This window comes from Cheilinus undulatus, linkage group 2, assembly GCF_018320785.1.
Source record: "Cheilinus undulatus linkage group 2, ASM1832078v1, whole genome shotgun sequence".
NCBI classification, from domain to species: Eukaryota; Metazoa; Chordata; class Actinopteri; order Labriformes; family Labridae; genus Cheilinus; species Cheilinus undulatus.
In genome coordinates, this window is record NC_054866.1 from 15,271,395 (window position 1) to 15,289,548 (window position 18,154).

Here is an 18,154-nt window from a genome sequence, read left to right on the forward strand (position 1 = left end):
AGTCAAAAATTGCACACACATTTTGAAAATTATAAAGCATAATGCCTGATAATACCTATTTATGTTAAAATGAGCTATTCCATTTAAAATAATGAGAATTATTTAACAGAGCATTTTTAGAAAATTAGAATTAAAATGTCTTTATCATTTTAATGTCATATACTGTGCAAAGTGAAGATGAAATTTAAAATGCTAATTGAATAATTGTTTTACTTATGAGTCAAACAATGCACAAATATGTTTGGCAATCCAAAAATATTTCGTTTTTGCTTTTAATTTTTTCAAATTAGACTTAGGCTAAACAAAAGTGCATTTTCTAAAACATAAAAATTTTAATAATGTAAAAAAAAAAAATCAAATTGAAGATGAAAATTAATTTAAAAAGAATTAATTCAATGTTCTTTTCATTTCTGAGTCAAAAAATGCAGAGATGTTCTGAAAATTAAAAAACAGTTTCTAATATATTTTAGTTTTCCAATTTAGAAGAGCATTTTCTGAAAATTAAAAACAAAAGTACTTTTTTTGTCAAATTAATTATGCTAAGAAATTTGCATGTTGCACTGAATTATAAATTTATTTATATGTCAAAAAACATTAATGATATTGGAAAATTAAAAAGTAATTTTGTTATTATGTTATAATTTTCAAATGAGACTTTTTTTTTTTGATTGTGATCATATACTTCTATACTGTGCTGCATCTGTGTGGCTTAAACAGTTTTTATGTAATATACACACTTCTATTTGTGTTACCATAGAGTATACCCACTTTAAGATGAAGAACTTTTAAAGAGAATATAAATTAGGAGTATACCCACAAATATTGCCACTAATATCTACTTAATTTTAATGTTTTAATGTTAATGCATCAAGGACAGTCTGCATTGATGCACTAATCATGAGACTATTATTTATATAATTTGTGCATTCATTTTTTTAAGATTGCATTTAATTCGCGTTGCTGGCCCGACACGAGTGTTTTTTATTCAAAAAATCTCAAGTTCCCTTGTATACTTGTATATGTTTGTGAGGCGGTCTTGCCTCTGGCAATATGGCGGACACGTTGACCTATCGCGTAAGAAGGCAAACACAGCCAATGAGGCGTCTACGTAAATGTCTATGAGTGGAAAGGACGCTGGACAACTCGCGCAGTACTTCCGGAAGCTGAACTTTTTTCTTGAAATAAAAAGTAAGACTGTAGCGATATACACAAATGAATACACGAGTAAACAGCACCACACTAAAAACACATTTTCTTACACAACTAGGACTATTTTTGACCGACGTAACGTGAGAAAGATTCAAGGTAAAACAACGACTTTTATTTTGAAGTTTATAAGGAAATAATTATTTCGGAAGTGTTGGGGACTTGATGTGAGCCGAAGTCGTAACAGTATTCTTTTAGCATTGCTTCCTTTGACAGATAAGGCACCCATGTTAATCAAACTATATAATAAGATAATTTTTATCCGAGTTTAACTTAACTTACAGATGGTAACGGAAAAACAGTAGCATGTGTCGTAAAACGTTTAAGCAGACGTAAACTGCCTCTCCATTAAGGAACTTTGGGAGGACGAAAGCTGTTTTGGATAAAGTAATGTTTGTGGGATATCGAGCATTAAAAGACCAAAAGAAAGACATGACAACTATCTGAATGTTGTTCTTGTCAGAACTGACGGACTGGCTGTCGCCATGTCGGGACGAACCATGTCCCTACAGCGTCAAATGACTCTGCTTGTCTTGTTTTGGGTCAGTTGGACTTGGTACGGTGTCTCGGAGTCTTTGGGACCTCAGTGTGACAATGGAAAGGTAAAACTAACGAACCAGTCCTGACTCTGTGTGTGTTATCTCATGGTTAAAAGTTAAAATCAAACCATTACAGGCACTGATAGGCTCTCATTAACTCTTCCTGTGTATGTGTGTACTAGCTCTCTTTGGAGAGGGACATTCCTGCAGGAGCGGTTCATTGGGACTGTCCAGTGTCTTCTTGGCCAGTGTCCTCTCAGGTAAATGTGAATACAAAAGCCTGCATCATTATGAATTTAATCTACATATTATCTTTAAATAATCTGTGGTAGAAACTATATGTCCTGATCAGGGTTTTTGTTGACTGTATGATCCCTGATCACCTATGGGTGAGATGGGCTGATACCAGTACAATAATATCTTATGTTTTGAGAGGGATTGTATGTGATCCTGCACTATCTGTACCGAACTAGCACTGAAGGAAAAAGGGTTTGTTTTTCACTGGGTGCCGTGCGAAAAATACTTTTATCCAAAAATTCACAGTAGAAATCTGTGTGGAGCACACTTTGTCCAAGAAAAGTTTAGAAAGTTTGAAATCTCAGTATTAGATACCTGGAAATAATTTTATGATGCGTATTAGGCATGTTCATCCCATCATCTTATTTCCAACAGAAACACTGTGTGGGCCAAGGCCAATGCTTGCAAAGCTCTGGGTCACAGTTTTAAACCTGACCATTACCGTGCAGGATATGGACCTCAACAAACAGTATGTGAAATCCATCTCCAGGGGCTCGCAGTCAAAACAATAACACAAGATGACAGGTAGAGTTGCGGTGCTCAGCTCTGCCCACCTCTGCTATTTACATCTTGTTTTGAATTTAAGACTTGGTTTAATAAAAACTTATCTCCATAAGGTGCATTTACCAAACAGCATACTCTTTTTTTCACTGATGAATTTCACATAATAAGGGAGAAAAGTTGTCAATGGTGGCTTCTCCTGATGAATGCTCCAAGCTATTTGCAAAACGTTGTGGCATCACTTACCACTTTTCCAGCTTTTCTCCCCCATAATGAAATTCATCGATGAAACCAGTGTTTTACTGTTTGATAAATACACTGTATGGAGTGATCAGAGTTTTGAGTTCAAAACAAGAAGTGAGCCACAGAGGAGAGATCACTGAGCAGCATCTCAGGTCTTCTCTCTACTCAGTGTGGAAAAGCCTGATGGGGCCACGATTTTACATGGATTTGAACTTTGGGTGATTTAAGCTGTAACCGATGGCAGAAAAAGGGATGCACAGATACTTCACCAGTATCTAGTATTGGTGCCAATACTGAGCCTTAGTACTCGTACTAGTACTTATAAACTCTGTAAATACTGTACTCGGTATCATTGTAAAGCATGATGTTAAACTCTCATTGTGAGTATGCAGTGAAAGTTGTCTGCAGTTTGTTGATACTTTAACATAAGCAAGGAACACAAAAGTAGAGAAAAATGACAACCATCAAACTGATCAAACTGTCATGAGAAGAGATGAGGAACATCTGATGAAAATGAAACACACTTTCAAAGTTATTTTAAAGAGGACATATTATGCAAAAATCCCTTTTCAGGCTTTTTTAACAAAAATATGTGGCCCTGGCCTGTCCACAATCCCCGCAAGTACCAGGACCACCCCCACCACCACCACCTTTCAGAAAATGTGTGCTGAAACAAGCAGTTCTCAGAGTTTCCCCTCATGATGTCATGTGGGGAGTTAGCCCCGCCTCAGGATCAGGAAAGCCACATCCATTTCCTGAGAGGGGTGGAGTTAGACAGCTCAGTAACATTTAAAGCCACAGACACAGAAACAGCTCATTCTGAGCAGGGCTGAAACAGAGTTTTTTAGACATACAAAAATCCAATACTGGAGTGTTTTTTCAGCAACAAACTTCACAGGCATGTTTTGTTACTCCTACTCATACTTGGTCTGGAAAAAAGTGGTATCGGTGCATCCCTACAGAGAATAATTGTGGTCTCTCACAAGTAAGCAGCACAAAACAACAGAACAAGATACAGCAACAGAACAGCAGCTTTGAGTAATAGCTCCTTCTTCGTTATGTAGCAGTCTGATGTAACATCAACATTTACACGGCAATGATTAACAAGCTGTGGCTGTAACAGTGGCCCTGTCATGACAGCCACCATACTAAGAAACGTGCTGTTATAACTATGAAATTAATAATTTATCTGGCTTTGAACACCAATGAAAATACCTGGGTTAATTTTAAGACTCAGATTAAAATGAATAAAGAAGTACACTGAAAAAGTAATAAAATGCTGTTGTAGGCTTGATGTGATTTTATTTATGTGTTCATTAAATCTAAATCTTCTAAATGATCTTAATGGTTGAACCATGGTTTAATATTTTTTTATTTAAACTGGCAGCTGGACACCAAATTAAATTGGATCAATGTATTTTTATTGCATTAATCCTGCTGTGCGCATACGCATTCGTAACAACATCCCGTAGGTCCCGAATGGATTCAAAAAACACTTGATGCAACAGCAGCCGTCACGTTCTGAGTGGCTCTCCCTCTACACTCCAGCACAGGTATCAAGCGTTGACCTACGTGTCAAAACGCATTCGTTGTGGCCTGTTATGCCTGAATAAACGTTAAAAAGGACATTTTGAGTGCTGACCTTCCTGCTTTCTGTTTAGCTCAATGGGTTACCCTGCTGGCTTTTGACTGGGGGATTGATGGTTCAAATCCCAGTCAGGTTCTAAACTTTGGATAGAAGTGCCTGAAACATCAGGAGAGCGACACTCATTTCCTGCACGAATCCTATACTACTGTTTTTTCAGCAATAGACTTCACAGGCATGTTTTGGGGACCTCTGAGATCAATATAAACTGTCTTAGAGGGCAAAATATGTCTCCTTTAATACATTTCTGCTCTCTCATTGGGCCAAAGTAGCAAGAGTTTTTAGGAAATAAGGTGTTGAGTTGACTTTCAAGACTTGTGGGAGGCTGGGATAGGCTCCAGCCCACACCAACCTTTATAAAATGGTTGTATAAACTTAAACATTTTAAGTTCAAATGAGTGGAATATTTATATCAGTTGATTAAGGGAAATTTTTATTTTTAGTTTAGGACAATCTAAAATACACTAAGTAACTTTAAAAACGCACATTGTAAAATTTGCTAGAATTGTCATGAGGTGTACTCAGATGCTTCAAACAGCTTCTCAGACACACAGTATACCTTTGTTCTGCATGACTGATCGTGCCTTTTCTCAACCACAGACCAATTCATGAGAGTTGTACTCACAAGCGTATAAACTGGGTAGGTGAGTGAAATATTGGGATGGGATAAATTGTTGACTAAAAACGTGTAGGCGCGTACAGCTCTTCAGGAGGAATGGCAGGCTATCCCACAGAGACAGATTAATGGCCTCACAACATCTATGCCTCGGAGAGTGGCCAATTTGGTGCGAGCGAATGGAGGTCATACCAGATATTGAAATTTGGACTTGTAAGAATGGGTGGTACTGTCAACTTCTTCTTGCATGATTGAATAAACTGTTTCCTTGACTCCTGATTTTTGTGTGTATGTCTCCCACAAGTTGTGTGCAATAAGAACAATAACTATAGTTGGAAATGTAGTTCATGAATTAAAAGTAATATATTCATGAATTTCAGTGTTTGTTTTTAAAGTTACTTAGTGTAATTAGGTTTGCTAAACCTTTAAACATAGTTTCTATGAACTTAAAAAATTTACATTTACCTAATTTAAAAAAAATTAATTGATTCAATTCAAAATGTTTCGTGTGATTGATTACTTCAATTTTTTAAAGTTCAACCAATGTTTTACTTTTTTCAGTGTAGTCGTTTTTAGATCAGTATAGAAATCGAATGTGTTGCCTTTCATCTGAATGAGATAGTGAAAATGAAAAGAGTACTATTATGCCTCTCTGTGTTGTTTTCCATGACATACATGTCTAATGATACTATGACATTTTAATACAAAACTAAACAAAGAAGTATTCACATGGACCACTACTTTGGCATCAAGGCTCTTGTATGCTTTAAGATAACTGCCTGTGTATGGAGAAATGCTTCATTCAGTCTGGTCTTCACAAGTTTTACTGTCTTTGAACGCCCTCAAGGGGACTCACCTCATTTGACAGAGTCACTGATATTTAGCTGGCAAACTCAGCTGTTACTGTTTTTAATTTTTTTTTTCTTTTCCCTGTTTTTACTTTGATGACTCCCAGATACTGTATATCAATACTGGTACTTCTCCTGTCCACTGTAGTGAGTGGCGTCATAGAAGTCATGTGTCTACCACCGGTCAATAGCAGCACAACTGGTTAAGTGGTTGGCCAATCTACTTTACATTGTAGTGTACTGGGACAGTTGGGCCTCCTACAGGTGACAGAAAAATCATTATTAGTTCTAGTCAACAGCATGCTTTACTTCCTTTGTTCAACAGAGCAGTAAAAACTGTCTCAAAGATCAATGCAACAAGTATCCTAAAGTAACAACAAATTAAATACACAAGGGGATGATTCATTCATTGCATGTGTTTGTTTACGTGAATCAATTAGCATGATTATTAACAGACTGAATAACAGATTAAGCCTATTAAATAGGCTAAACAGGGCAAATAATCTAATAGATACAAGGCATAGGTCTAAAAACATTAACTCAGCTGCATCATGGAACTGATGCATTCATTTTGTATTGGTTAGATAACAAATTCCCCCTGCCAACAGATGTATTTATTAAAGTTTCTCAACAAAACCTGAATTTCCTTTTGTTGAAGTTACAGCTTTGATGCTATGGTATGTCCCTTGTCTAGTTGACCAAGTAGATTTGCATCTGTTGTTTGGGCGGGGCAAGGCAATAGATGTGGTGCCAGATTAAAATGGAGATGGGAAAAGTAGTTGTGGTCAATCCTGTCAAACTGGCACTGCTAGTAGACTAAATATAGCACAAGAAACACATTAATTAAAACCTTTTTAATAATAGGATTCTTTTGGTTGTCCTGTAACTAGTTTAACCAGTGTTCTGCTTGTCTAATCTATGCAGGAGCCTCCTGATGTTATTGACACAGTGTATGATCCAGAGGTGAGTGAATACGCTCTGCAAAGCACTTTTCTCCACCTTTGACTCTCAAATGTTAAATGAGGACTTCCTAAAATCAAAGTTCAGTGGTGTGGGGCTTGGAAGTAGGGGCTGAAAATCATATCTCTGTATTTTTTTACCTGAATGGTGATACTGAATGGTGAAACTGTCAGAATTTTACATACTCTTAACAATCGTATGTTTAAAAATGATTAAACCCCCTTTATTTTAATGGGCGGTGGTATGAAAAAGTGAAGAAACTAAATTAACTTTTGTACAGTTTTGAACTGAAAAGAAAGCAGTGTCCAGTTTGCACACACATATTGGCAACATTTGAGAAAGTGGATGGAACTGGTAACCAGCATTCATGACAGTTCCATCAAGTCTTCCAGATGCTGCAAATATATTTTTGCAATTTAGACAGTTTTTAGGAGTTGCCTCTGATTTTTAGAATCACACAACTACGACTTAACCAACATTTGGTGTCTACGACTGCTTTATTTGTTGCTGTTGTATCAAACCGACATCAATACCATACATTTTTAATCGTAAAACAAGTGCCCAACATATAACAATATACTTACCTTTAAAACCTAAGATATGGGAGTATACTCTGTCACAAATAAACTTTGGTAAAAATATTTAAACTAAATGCAACAGATAAACCTAAAGCTCTGTAGTTAAGAATTTACAAAGCATCTTTGCTGATGTTTTGAAATGTGCATGTTGCATTCAGATTTAAGATGAAGTATGTGTGAGTTGTCTGGTTTTACACATGGATGACTGCATCTAATTTGAAACATATTTCTCCATTTCAGCCAGCCAGGCAGATTTGCATGGGCACATCTATTTCATATAACTGCACCATTCCTAACAGGTAAAGTGTTGTAGTGAATATACATCTAGAGAAACTGGAGCTGCTGTAGACAAGGATAAATGTACACAAGTCCCCATGGACAATTTTGTCACATCCCACAGCTGTGTTGTTGTTGTCATTATTGTCTATCCTTTTTTTCTTTGCTCTATAAAACTACAGCATGGTTATTAAGAAATGATATCTGAGATGAAATAGACTTTATGGGCAGACATACGCTATATGGACAAAAGTATTTGTCCGCCTGACTATTGACAACAGTGACTGCAATGACACTGTATTCAAATACCTATATGTGCACCTTCTTTTGTTGCTATAACAGCCTCCACTCTTCTTAAAATGCTTTCCACAAGATTTTGTTGTGTTTCTGTGGGTAATTGGCCCATTCAGTCTGTAGAGCATTTATGAGGTCAGGCACTGATGTTGGATGAGGAAGCCTGGCTCATCATCTTTATTCCAGTTCATCCCTAAGGTGCTTGATGGAGTTGGGGTCAGGGATCTGTGCAGGTCAGTCAAGTTCTTCCACACTGAACGCATCAAACCATGTCTTAATAGTTCTTACTTTGTGCCCTCGGGTGCAGTCATGTTGGAATAGAAAAGGGCCTTCCTCAAACTGTTGCCTAAAAGTGGGGAGCATAGCATTGTCCAAAATGTCTTTGTATGCTGAAGCGTGAGGTTGCTCTTCACTGGAGATAAGAGGCCTAGTCCAAACTCAGAAAAACAGCCCCATACCATTATCCCTCCTCCTCCAAACTTCACAATTGGCACAATGCAGTCAGGCAGGTGACGTTCTCCCGGCATTCGCCAAACCCAGACTCTCCTCTGCAAAACAGAGAAGTGTGATTCGTCACTCCACAGAACACTTTTCCACTGCTCCACAGTTCTGTGTCAAGTGTGCTTGATTTGACACTTGGTATTGGACTTGGTGATGTGAGGCTTGTACACAGCTTCTTTGCCATGGAAACCCATTCCATGAAGCTCCCACTTACCAGTTTTTATGCTTACATTAATGCCAGTAGAAGTTCAGAACTGAAGCTATGGAATCAGCAGAGGGTTGGCAACTGTGGCATACCGTCACAGCACCAAGCTTAAAGTCACAGATCTCATCAGAATGATCTATATTATGTCACAAATGTCTGTGCATGGCCAGATGCTTGATTTTACACACCTGTTACAATGGGTCTGATTGAAACACCTGGATTCAGTTATTAACAGTAGAGGCCACTTACTTTTGTCCATATTGTGTATGTGCCAGTAATAAATGAATATTTTATTTTTTATGTAGATTTGAAATGCTCAACATGAATAATGAAAATATAATGATGAACTTGAATCACATAATTTCAGTTCAGTTTGTTTGATCATGATTAAGTCAAATTAAGTTTCTTCTTGTACATAATTCTGCACGAGGTTATATAAAATAGTATGAGTTTTTTTTTCTCTTAATATAATTAAAAAAGTAAAATTTTCATGTGTCTAGCATCCATTGTACATTAAGTGATTATTGTTTTAAGTTTTGTTTTAATCTTGATGATTACAAAAATTTCACTGCATAAGACTACTAAAAATGGATTAAGGATTTATAGTATAGAAATCTCAACCTTTCGAAAAGTATGTTTATTTATCCTGCTGGAAAAGAAAATCATCATCTCCATAAAGCATTTCAGCAGACAGAAACATGAAGTGCTCTAAAATCTCCTGGTAGACAGCTTTGTTGACTTTGGATATGATAAAAGAAAGCGGAAATACACCAGCAGATGACATGAGAACATGGGTTCAGAGTCCTCTCCACTCATCTTCCTGGAGTGCAAGTGTATTGAAGTCCAGTGTTTTCAGTTTCAACAGTCAGTGATGGTTCAAGGTGCCCTGTCATCTGCTGTTGTCTGTCTTCTGTGCTTTATCACAGAGTCAACATGGCCATCTACCAGGAGATTTTAGAGCACTTCATGCTTCTGTTTGTGACAAGCTTGATAAAGATGCTGATTTACATGCTTGAAGTATTTCTCCTTATGTATAATACATGTAGAAGTTTTGAAAGTTACCCTTTTTTAAAGTAAGTATATAAAAGAATAACTCTCTACCATATTCTAACTTTTTGAGATACACCTGTGTAGGTGCTTGGGAGGATATTGTTTAGCACTTTTGTATTTGTGTGTTGCAGTGGAGCTTTCAGGCCAGTAGGGGCAGAGAGTGGAGAATACTTGTACTGTCCTCCTCAACGATGGCTCAATAACTTGCATGTAAGTCACATATTCATTTCCTCTCAGTGCTACATCAGCATTTATCTCCATGCTTTAATAATTATCTTCCAAGTAAAGAAGATGACACGGTATGTGTACATGCACAGTTAAGTCGAGCACTGGTTATAGCCCGTTAAAAGTATTTAACTGGACTTGTGTCTTTGTCCCAGTATACATGCACAGAGGGTAAACAAATTTATTGACAGAAGCAGGTCTGCCTCCATTATGCAAGGCATATGTCCCGTTCAAAGGATTTCTTTTTTTGTAGCAATTCCCTATTTCACAGGCACAGGAGTTCATTGATTTGAATTTAGAAACGACTCATTGCCATAATTTTAACACCTACATGTTTCATAGATCTGCTACCATAGTAAGGGACAATATAGTCAATATTATATATATTATATTATAGCGTTATTAGCAGCTGGATACAAATGGCCATGCATGTTTTTAGAAACAACAAAAACAACAAAAACAGAAATGGTTAGGCGTGGAGAAAATTACAATTAAGTGATTATTTTATTGTCTCTTTTGCAGAATGAAGCAATTGTTTTGCTCTATCATCCCTGTGCTCCTCTCCATGAGCGTGTATTTCTGTCTGTCCTGGCTCAGTCCTGTCTGCCAGACTACATCGTCACCCCACATGAAGGCCTCAAAAAACACAGAGTAAGACCAGCTCTGTACCTCTGTTCTCTTACCTGTTAGTTGTTGTTTGGGACTGTAGGGTCTTAATATTTTAGTTCATTTATTTAAATACTAAGCTGTAACTCAGCACCAATCTATTACTAATTGACCATGTTTGTGTGAGATAAGAATTACTTTTATTGATCTCCCATTGTAGGAAGTTTGGTTATTGCAACAGCTCACAGTAGAGGGCAAGAAGAACTGGCTTTGATCTTGCTTTGTCAACAACAGAGCAAGATCAAATTTGTATTGATTCATATTTAAAGTTTAACAGCTTCTCTAAAAATGTGAAAATTTTGTAAGGGCTGTCAAAAGTTTTTCTTTTTTAATCTTGATTAATCACTGGGCTTTGATAGTCACACTATCACAATTTATTGGTTTGGATTGCATGTTTAAATTTAAATTATTTTGCATTTCAAAACAAATATGTTTTAGTCCGTATTGAAAATGTGATTTTGCCTTACCAGTTTCTTGATTTGTAAATAAAATAAATACAAAGAGATGTGTTTTATAACGATGACTTTTAGAGTTATTATCTAAGTAAGTGCAGTACTGCTACACCAATTTGTTCTAAAACCATGACTTAGAAGTAGGAGACCATTGTTAAATAGAGTATTCTGTGAAATACAGTATTTAACACTGATAAACATGAGGAAACTTATAGGAGTGCAAATGACTCAGCGACATCCAGTGTTTCTTGGTTAATGTGTCAACATTTACACTTTTCAGGAGTCCATATTAAATTGCTCTCTCTGTGTAAGTAATCCAGTTAAGGTTAATTAAGCTTAGATGTTTTCCAAACACACTTTTCTTTGTTATGTTTTCACTTTGTGATTTGTACCTTCTTAAGCCTAAGGTACATTGCTTCCTGTTTGGATAAAAACTGCTTTTATTTTGAATGAAGCTAAGGTAGTTAGCACGTTAGCTAAACCACTGGAGCAAAGCACTCACTACAGAGAGAAAATGTTTGATCACAAAATGCAAATTACTTTTGGAAATGAGACATTTAAGGTAGCAGTGGCGTCCTTATTTTGCATCAGTGCCCCCCTATATGTAACTGTGAAAAGCTGAGGCCTCTCCCCACAGGCCCACAAGAAAAAAAAGGAGTACATTGCTGACAGTACTCAACATTGTTTCATTTCTAAAATCTTAGGAAAATAGGCATACAAATGGTTTTCTCACCACAGTATAAACTAATGTGTTTCATCTTTGTTTAGTTAATATGTACAAATACAACTTTGCCAACCTTATAGCAGACAAAGCCTATGGCCCCCCCAACATCTTTGGTGCCCCCCTCGGAGATACCAGACTCCAGGCCAGGAACCAATAAGAACCAATATTTTTTCAGGAAGACACTTCAGTGAGTGGTATCCAGCCACTTTTCCACTGCAGAAGGTTGACTATAATGTGTCTTAAGGACCAGATAGCATGTAAATAATGCTATTTAAATATCTGATGTGTGGTTTTGGACCTTAATGTCACAGCAATTAATGTGTTAACACTGACAGGCCTAAAAAAAACAACCAGAATGGTTTAAAAGCAGATGCAGTTTTAGGCCACCAGTTTGTCATTTTTTAGCATTTATTTGGAAAGAAGCTGTACAACAACAAAAATAGGTAAGAAAATATTTGGAAAGGATAATTTAGGGCAATTTACAAAAACTTTTCCTTTTACTTTGTTGGGGTAAAAATGAATTTGAGAATTTTCCTTTGCAAGGTGCTTGACTTATGTCCTATGTTCAGCCAATAGCCTTGGTTTCCTGGGGTAGCACCTTGGAGCTGTCAACCATGGCCACATCAAGTGTTTGTAATTGGCTGGAGGCAACAACGTCCTGGAGGAAAAAGTCTGGTGATGTAAGCAGAAACAGAAATTATAACCTGTTGTTGATGTGGTCAGCTGAGACACACAGACGGCTACAGGCATATCCAGAGGAGAACCCTGCAAAACGGAAGGTTTGTTGACTCCACTAATGACTTTTTCTGATGGCAGTAAAAGCAACACAGCTGATTTCTTTTAGCAGGTCTGTATATGTATTTCAGTGCATGTTATTCTGTATTCCCAGGAGACTCTAAGGCAATGCTGTGAACAGACCCTTTCTTCTCATCTGAATAGTGTGATGGAGGCAGAAGAGGTGTCACTCATGAAGAAGACGATGAGCTTTAAACAGTTCAAAGAGGATGGAAAAATCAGGCGCATTAGGAATGTAAATGGAGAAAAACAAAAGAGCCATTCTGAAGAAAACACAACAACACATGTTTCCAAGTTTTTATCAAACCAAACCAATGGAAAAGGAGATAACCAGAAGCACAACAGCACACTCGGGTCATCAGCAGATTCACTTTCAGAGAGTAGGACTCTCTCATACCCTCAAGGTCTAAGCAAAGCTCCTTCACACCATGATATCAAAAATATAAATCAGAGCCTAATACACAGCCCTACTGCTTCTTTGGCATCAAATATGCTTGAAACTGCACCCAGAATGGATTTGGAGTCTCAAAAAATCAGGCTAACACTACAAAAAGCAGCACAGCTGCCAAGAACTAAAAATACTGGCCTCAGAAGCCCCAAACCTTCGGCTAGCTTTAAATTTCTTACAGATGGCGTGGACAGTGAGCATAACCATGCTGCCAGGCCTGAAACTAAGGCCATCAGCTCAAAAAATGGTGGTACTGAATCCACTGAAGAAAAAGATAAAGACTCTGCCCTCAAAGACAATGGCCCCAAAGAGAAACACACTGAAAAAAAAGTCACAGTGGACAGTATAATGAAGGATATTAAAATAGTAGATGTTAAAGAGAGAGAACTGGAGCAGAGGAAAACACACAGTGACACACACTCGCACAACCACAGTGTGAAGACTGGCTCTGATTCTGTTTTCAAATCCCAACCACAGACCCATATTAATTCAAAACAACATCCTAACCATCAGCCAGCCAGTTTCCTCCCCAAACGCCATGGATGTGGTGGCTGCAAAGAAGGTGAACAGTGTGACTGCACCAAAGACTCACAGACTGAATCAAATGCTGCTTTTGTGAATAAGGGGTTGCCCAGGACCCCCAGGAGTGAAGAGGCACTGTGGGCAGCATCAGCTCTTGGTTTCCTGCTGATTCTCCTTACCTTGTCGGTGCTTCACACACGCCTGTATCGTCACTGGAGGACATCACCCAGTCTATACTGGCATGACCCGAAACAGGACTACGATAGCGTGGCAGGTAGGTGAATCTCTCCAGATAGCACTTTGGATCCTCTAACACTTCTCCACTTGATAATCTTAGCATCCTGCTGGCATTAGCAGAGCATCCAATACCAGAGGCTTGTGTCAGAAAGAGAGGTAACTTTAGCTGAGTCAGTTTTTATGGTAACTGAGTCTATGAACCTTACTTGGTCAGGAGCAGGTTTTCTTGGATGAACTCAATTTCTCCTTGTCTCATCTCTCTGACAGTCAGAAACACAGGGCTTCATTCACCAATGTCTTCCTGAGCTTTTTCTCAAAATTTTTCCAAAGAAAGTTCCCAAGAGAACAGTATTGTTTACAACTGTGTTCTTAAGTTGATGAATGCCAGCTGGAAGACGTGCAATTTTTTCCTAATTAGCATAGATAAACACAACTTTTATGCCCATATAAAGGTATGAGACTAAAGGGCAGTGTGCAAACAAAGAACGCACACAGAAGTTAGAGAAGCAAGATGTCTGTAACATTCAAATGAAAAAACAAACTTAAAAAAAAATTACAACACTTTGAAATGCTTCAATAGTTAAGTGGATGCAGTGCTGCTACGAATGACACCAGAACATGAAGATTCAATTATATTTTTAGCACGAGTAGAGGATGTTAAATGCACAGATGAGGATAAAATTATCAGCCCCCTAGGAAAAATTTATTTTTTAAAAGTATTTATCCAAGTGCTGTTAACAACAAGATTTTTTTACACAGCTTTTCCAAACATCCTAGTTTTTATTTTGGATGCTTACATTATTTTACTTGGCATACAGAAACAGAATTATTTCATAAAAAACAAAATCTACCAAGGTCTTAACCTTAAACTGTCCTTAGTATTGACTTTTTTTGTTGAGCTATAGCACAACCCACTGTTGTGCAATGATATGCTTTAACTTTGTAATGCTAAAAAGCTTGTGAAATTAATTTGAAACTAAGGCTAATGTTTACATTTACATACATGTATAAAAACTTCAGTAAGGGTTTGAGCTGTCACTGAAAAAGTACACAGCAAAAACAAAAGAAATCAGTACAGACTTGAAAAAGAACTGTTGATGCTCACAAAGCAGGAGAAGGATATACAAAGTTATCACAGCGTTTCTGAGTGTCAGAAACTAGACTGAGAAGTATAATCAAGAAATGCAATTAGAGCTAAACAGTACATAACAAGCCTGGCAGAGGTAGGAGCCAAAGACTTCAAAGACTCTGGAAAGAGAACTAGTGAGAGATGTGGCCAAAGAACCCAGAACAACTGTCAAGACACTAGAGGATGACTTAGCAAAGTCAGGAATTGAAGTCCCAAAGAAGACCGTGACTAGAGCCCTGCACAGGAATGGACTGAGAGGTTGCAGACAAAAAAAAAACAACTTCTGCAGAAGAGACACTTTCAAGTCAGACTGAAGTATGCTAAGGACAACCTGGAGAAAGATTATGCCCATCTTCCCTATGGCAAGTGAAGAGGGGACAACAAGGCTGCTGCCAGGAAATCGTAACTTATTGACTGGCCTGCACAAAGTCCTGACTTGAATCCCATTGAAATTCTGTGGGGGGACTGAAGAACAAGATCCATACCAGAAGACCATCAAACCTGGAGGAGCTTGAGAGATTCACAAAAGAAGAATGGGCTGGGATTCCTCAGGAGACGTGTCTGAGACATGTCCAGTAAAAAGGAGGCACAACTGACTGTTAGCAACAGGAGCAGGTTTTCTTGGATGAACTCAATTTCTCCTTGTCTCATCTCTCTGACAGTCAGAAACACAGGGCTTCATTCACCAATGTCTTCCTGAGCTTTTTCTCAAAATTTTTCCAAAGAAAGTTTCCAAGAGAACAGTATTGTTTACAACTGTGTTCTTAAGTTGATGAATGCCAGCTGGAAGACGTGCAATTTTTTCCTAATTAGCATAGATAAACACAACTTTTATGCCCATATAAAGGTATGAGACTAAAGGGCAGTGTGCAAACAAAGAACGCACACAGAAGTTAGAGAAGCAAGATGTCTGTAACATTCAAATGGGGCCGAATAATTTTGACCCTTGTAGTTTTTGTTCTGTTTAACAGTACTTGGAAAATACTTGAAAACACTAGGAGCTTATGATTTTGTCCTCATCTGTGTGCTACAAACACATTAATTGGTTGATATCACTGGTTCAGACCGCCCTTTCATCAGGTTTTCAAGTTGTTTTTCAGACATTCTTTTACTCAACAAAAATGTAACTACGGCCCTAGATGGTAATTAGGTGACTTAATTTTATTGTAATGAAATTAAGAAGTAATTTTTTATCATCTGCTTGTGTCGTTTCTGTAGATGTGATCCGCAGAAGGATACGAATCGCAAAGAGGAGACAGAAAAGGAGCAGGAGACAGGAGTGTGTTCTAGTGCCAAGCTCTTCAAGCTCAGACGAGTTGCTCTAGATACGTAAAGGAGACTTTTCCAGAATTCAAGAACACATGCTGGTCTCCCAGCAAGTGGATGACATTGACATGATTTAGCTGCTGCCCAAAAACAACTATCAGACAATCATTATAGAAGGATAAAGCGATGCAAAGAACCTTTTTATACCTTGCACTAACATTTGTGCTAAACCCACTGATAGAGGTGACTGCACTTAGAATGTGCATCCACACTTTGCAGTAACAATATGTTATCAGTAACAACCTGCAATCAGAACTTGCTTGCCTGCCTTGAATATATATTATAGCCCATACATCATTGCCTCGGTTCTCAGGCTTGTGGCTCAGTTACATCCAGCAGCCTTGCTTGTCACTTGTGTTGAATTCAGGAGTGATTTTAATCAAGCCACTGAGCCAAAATAGGACATCACTCTTTTATTTAATAGCAGATTTCTCTCAAAAGGAAGGACAAAGCTGCTATAAAATCATACCTAATTCATAACTAGTTATCCCTGCATGCTGTGTACAGCGAAACTGCTGGCAATACAAATAAATGACAATGAGCTAAGAGGCTAGAAGCACCTTTTAAACAGCTTTTCTCCCTCATTTTGTCACAAACATGCTTTTAAAGCAAAAGATCATAAACGGGTTAGGAACTAATTCTTGCGGCATGCTGGTTTGATTGAAATGACAAGTTGGATTCAAGACTAGTGACCGGCCAGTAGTGAGCTGTTGGTTCTAGGAGCTAGTGTTTAATGTGACTGACATGAGCTGGCTCCTATTTGTGAGCTGGTTTCCTTTCTTCCATTTTTGATGTTTTTTAATGGACATAAAAATGGACAAAATGGTACCAAATGAAGAGCTGCCTGGGAGTTGAAAGACTAGGTCTTTCTGAACCAAATGATCTGCATCATTTAGGTCAGGTCAGTTCAGGTTTGTCTTTGCACAAAGCATGAAGGATTACTACTAGTAGTCTAAAGACCAAAACAGATGTTGCAAGGTACAATAAGCACTGTTATGAGTACTACAACGGAGTCCTCAGGAAAGTCCCCAGATCTTCCTTTGTGACCTGCATATTTGTTTAAATGTTTTCGCACATTTTGAGTTAATCTCTAATTCAAATGGTAATGGCTGTTGGTCGCGGTTTTCTTGATGTTTTACAGTGTCTCTAATTCAGGCCTTGTCTTTTTTTTCTACCCAGTGATGGTTTTACTGCTGATTTTAGTGTTTTTAAGCAGTTTTATTCTTATTTTGTGTTTATCTGTAAACTCTAAGGGTGTAAATTTTCAAGTTGCTGTTTTAAGCAACACTGTGGTAATGTGTCGACTGTTTGTAAGGCATTTTTGAAATGCAATAAATTCCTTGACTGAAGTCTTCAGTGTGTGGTGTGCTGTTGGAATGCTGCTGTGGATATTCAGGAATTTTTCTTCTGGTTTTAACACTATGAGCACAAGTTAGCACCTGGCCTGTTAAAGTCTGTCTTATTATATTGATTCTTCAGGCCTTATCCTGACATCAATGTTGGTAGGACAAGAAAAATTACACATTCCTTTTTTTTAAATGTTTTTTTTCTATTGGTAAAGATTTGTTGATTTATAACTTACAAAGATACGCTTTATTTATCCCCCACAGAGAGGAAAGGACAGGATGAAAAAAATAAGACGTTAAATACTAAATACTACAGACAAAAAGGGACTAAAAGACGCAACATCAATAGTATAAGCAGTGGCAGATATGATCTCAGCAGAGGATTTTACAAAGGTAAGATTTGCTCATCAGTCTATACATTTACTGTACATTTACAGGGAAGTTGAGCTACAGTTAGAGCTCAGTTTAGCTGTTTTCCCTTTATTTGTCAGCATCATAACTCAAACTCACCTGTCTAAATATTTA

General features: G+C 37.6%; 1 protein-coding gene across 4 annotated transcripts; it reads left to right on the forward strand.

Moving 5' to 3' along the window:
* The first annotated feature begins 1,234 nt into the window (after positions 1-1,234).
* Positions 1,235-17,614, forward strand: tp53i13 (tumor protein p53 inducible protein 13). Of its 4 annotated transcripts, XM_041813095.1 has the most exons (10): positions 1,235-1,305; positions 1,670-1,808; positions 1,928-2,005; positions 6,820-6,858; positions 7,674-7,732; positions 9,891-9,969; positions 10,507-10,635; positions 12,396-12,605; positions 12,716-13,865; positions 16,176-17,614. In XM_041813095.1, exons 2-10 carry the CDS (start codon positions 1,692-1,694, stop codon positions 16,280-16,282), a joined length of 1,968 nt encoding a protein of 655 aa, XP_041669029.1. In that variant the 5' UTR covers positions 1,235-1,305; positions 1,670-1,691; the 3' UTR covers positions 16,283-17,614. The 4 variants fall into 4 exon arrangements, with proteins under 4 accessions (XP_041669029.1, XP_041669021.1, XP_041669039.1 ...); XM_041813087.1 differs by lacking the exon at positions 1,235-1,305 and having other exon boundaries at positions 1,390-1,808; XM_041813105.1 differs by lacking the exon at positions 1,235-1,305 and having other exon boundaries at positions 1,390-1,808; positions 12,719-13,865.
* The last annotated feature ends 540 nt before the right edge of the window (positions 17,615-18,154 follow it).

Bases quoted from the DNA above. Each gene is read 5' to 3' on its own strand.
- tp53i13 (XM_041813095.1), top strand. From the start codon at position 1,692: ATGTCGGGACGAACCATGTCCCTACAGCGTCAAATGACTCTGCTTGTC. The intron at 2,006-6,819 runs GTAAATGTGAAT...TAATCTATGCAG, and splicing joins CTTGGCCAGTGTCCTCTCAG to GAGCCTCCTGATGTTATTGA. The intron at 12,606-12,715 runs GTTTGTTGACTC...CTGTATTCCCAG, and splicing joins AGAACCCTGCAAAACGGAAG to GAGACTCTAAGGCAATGCTG.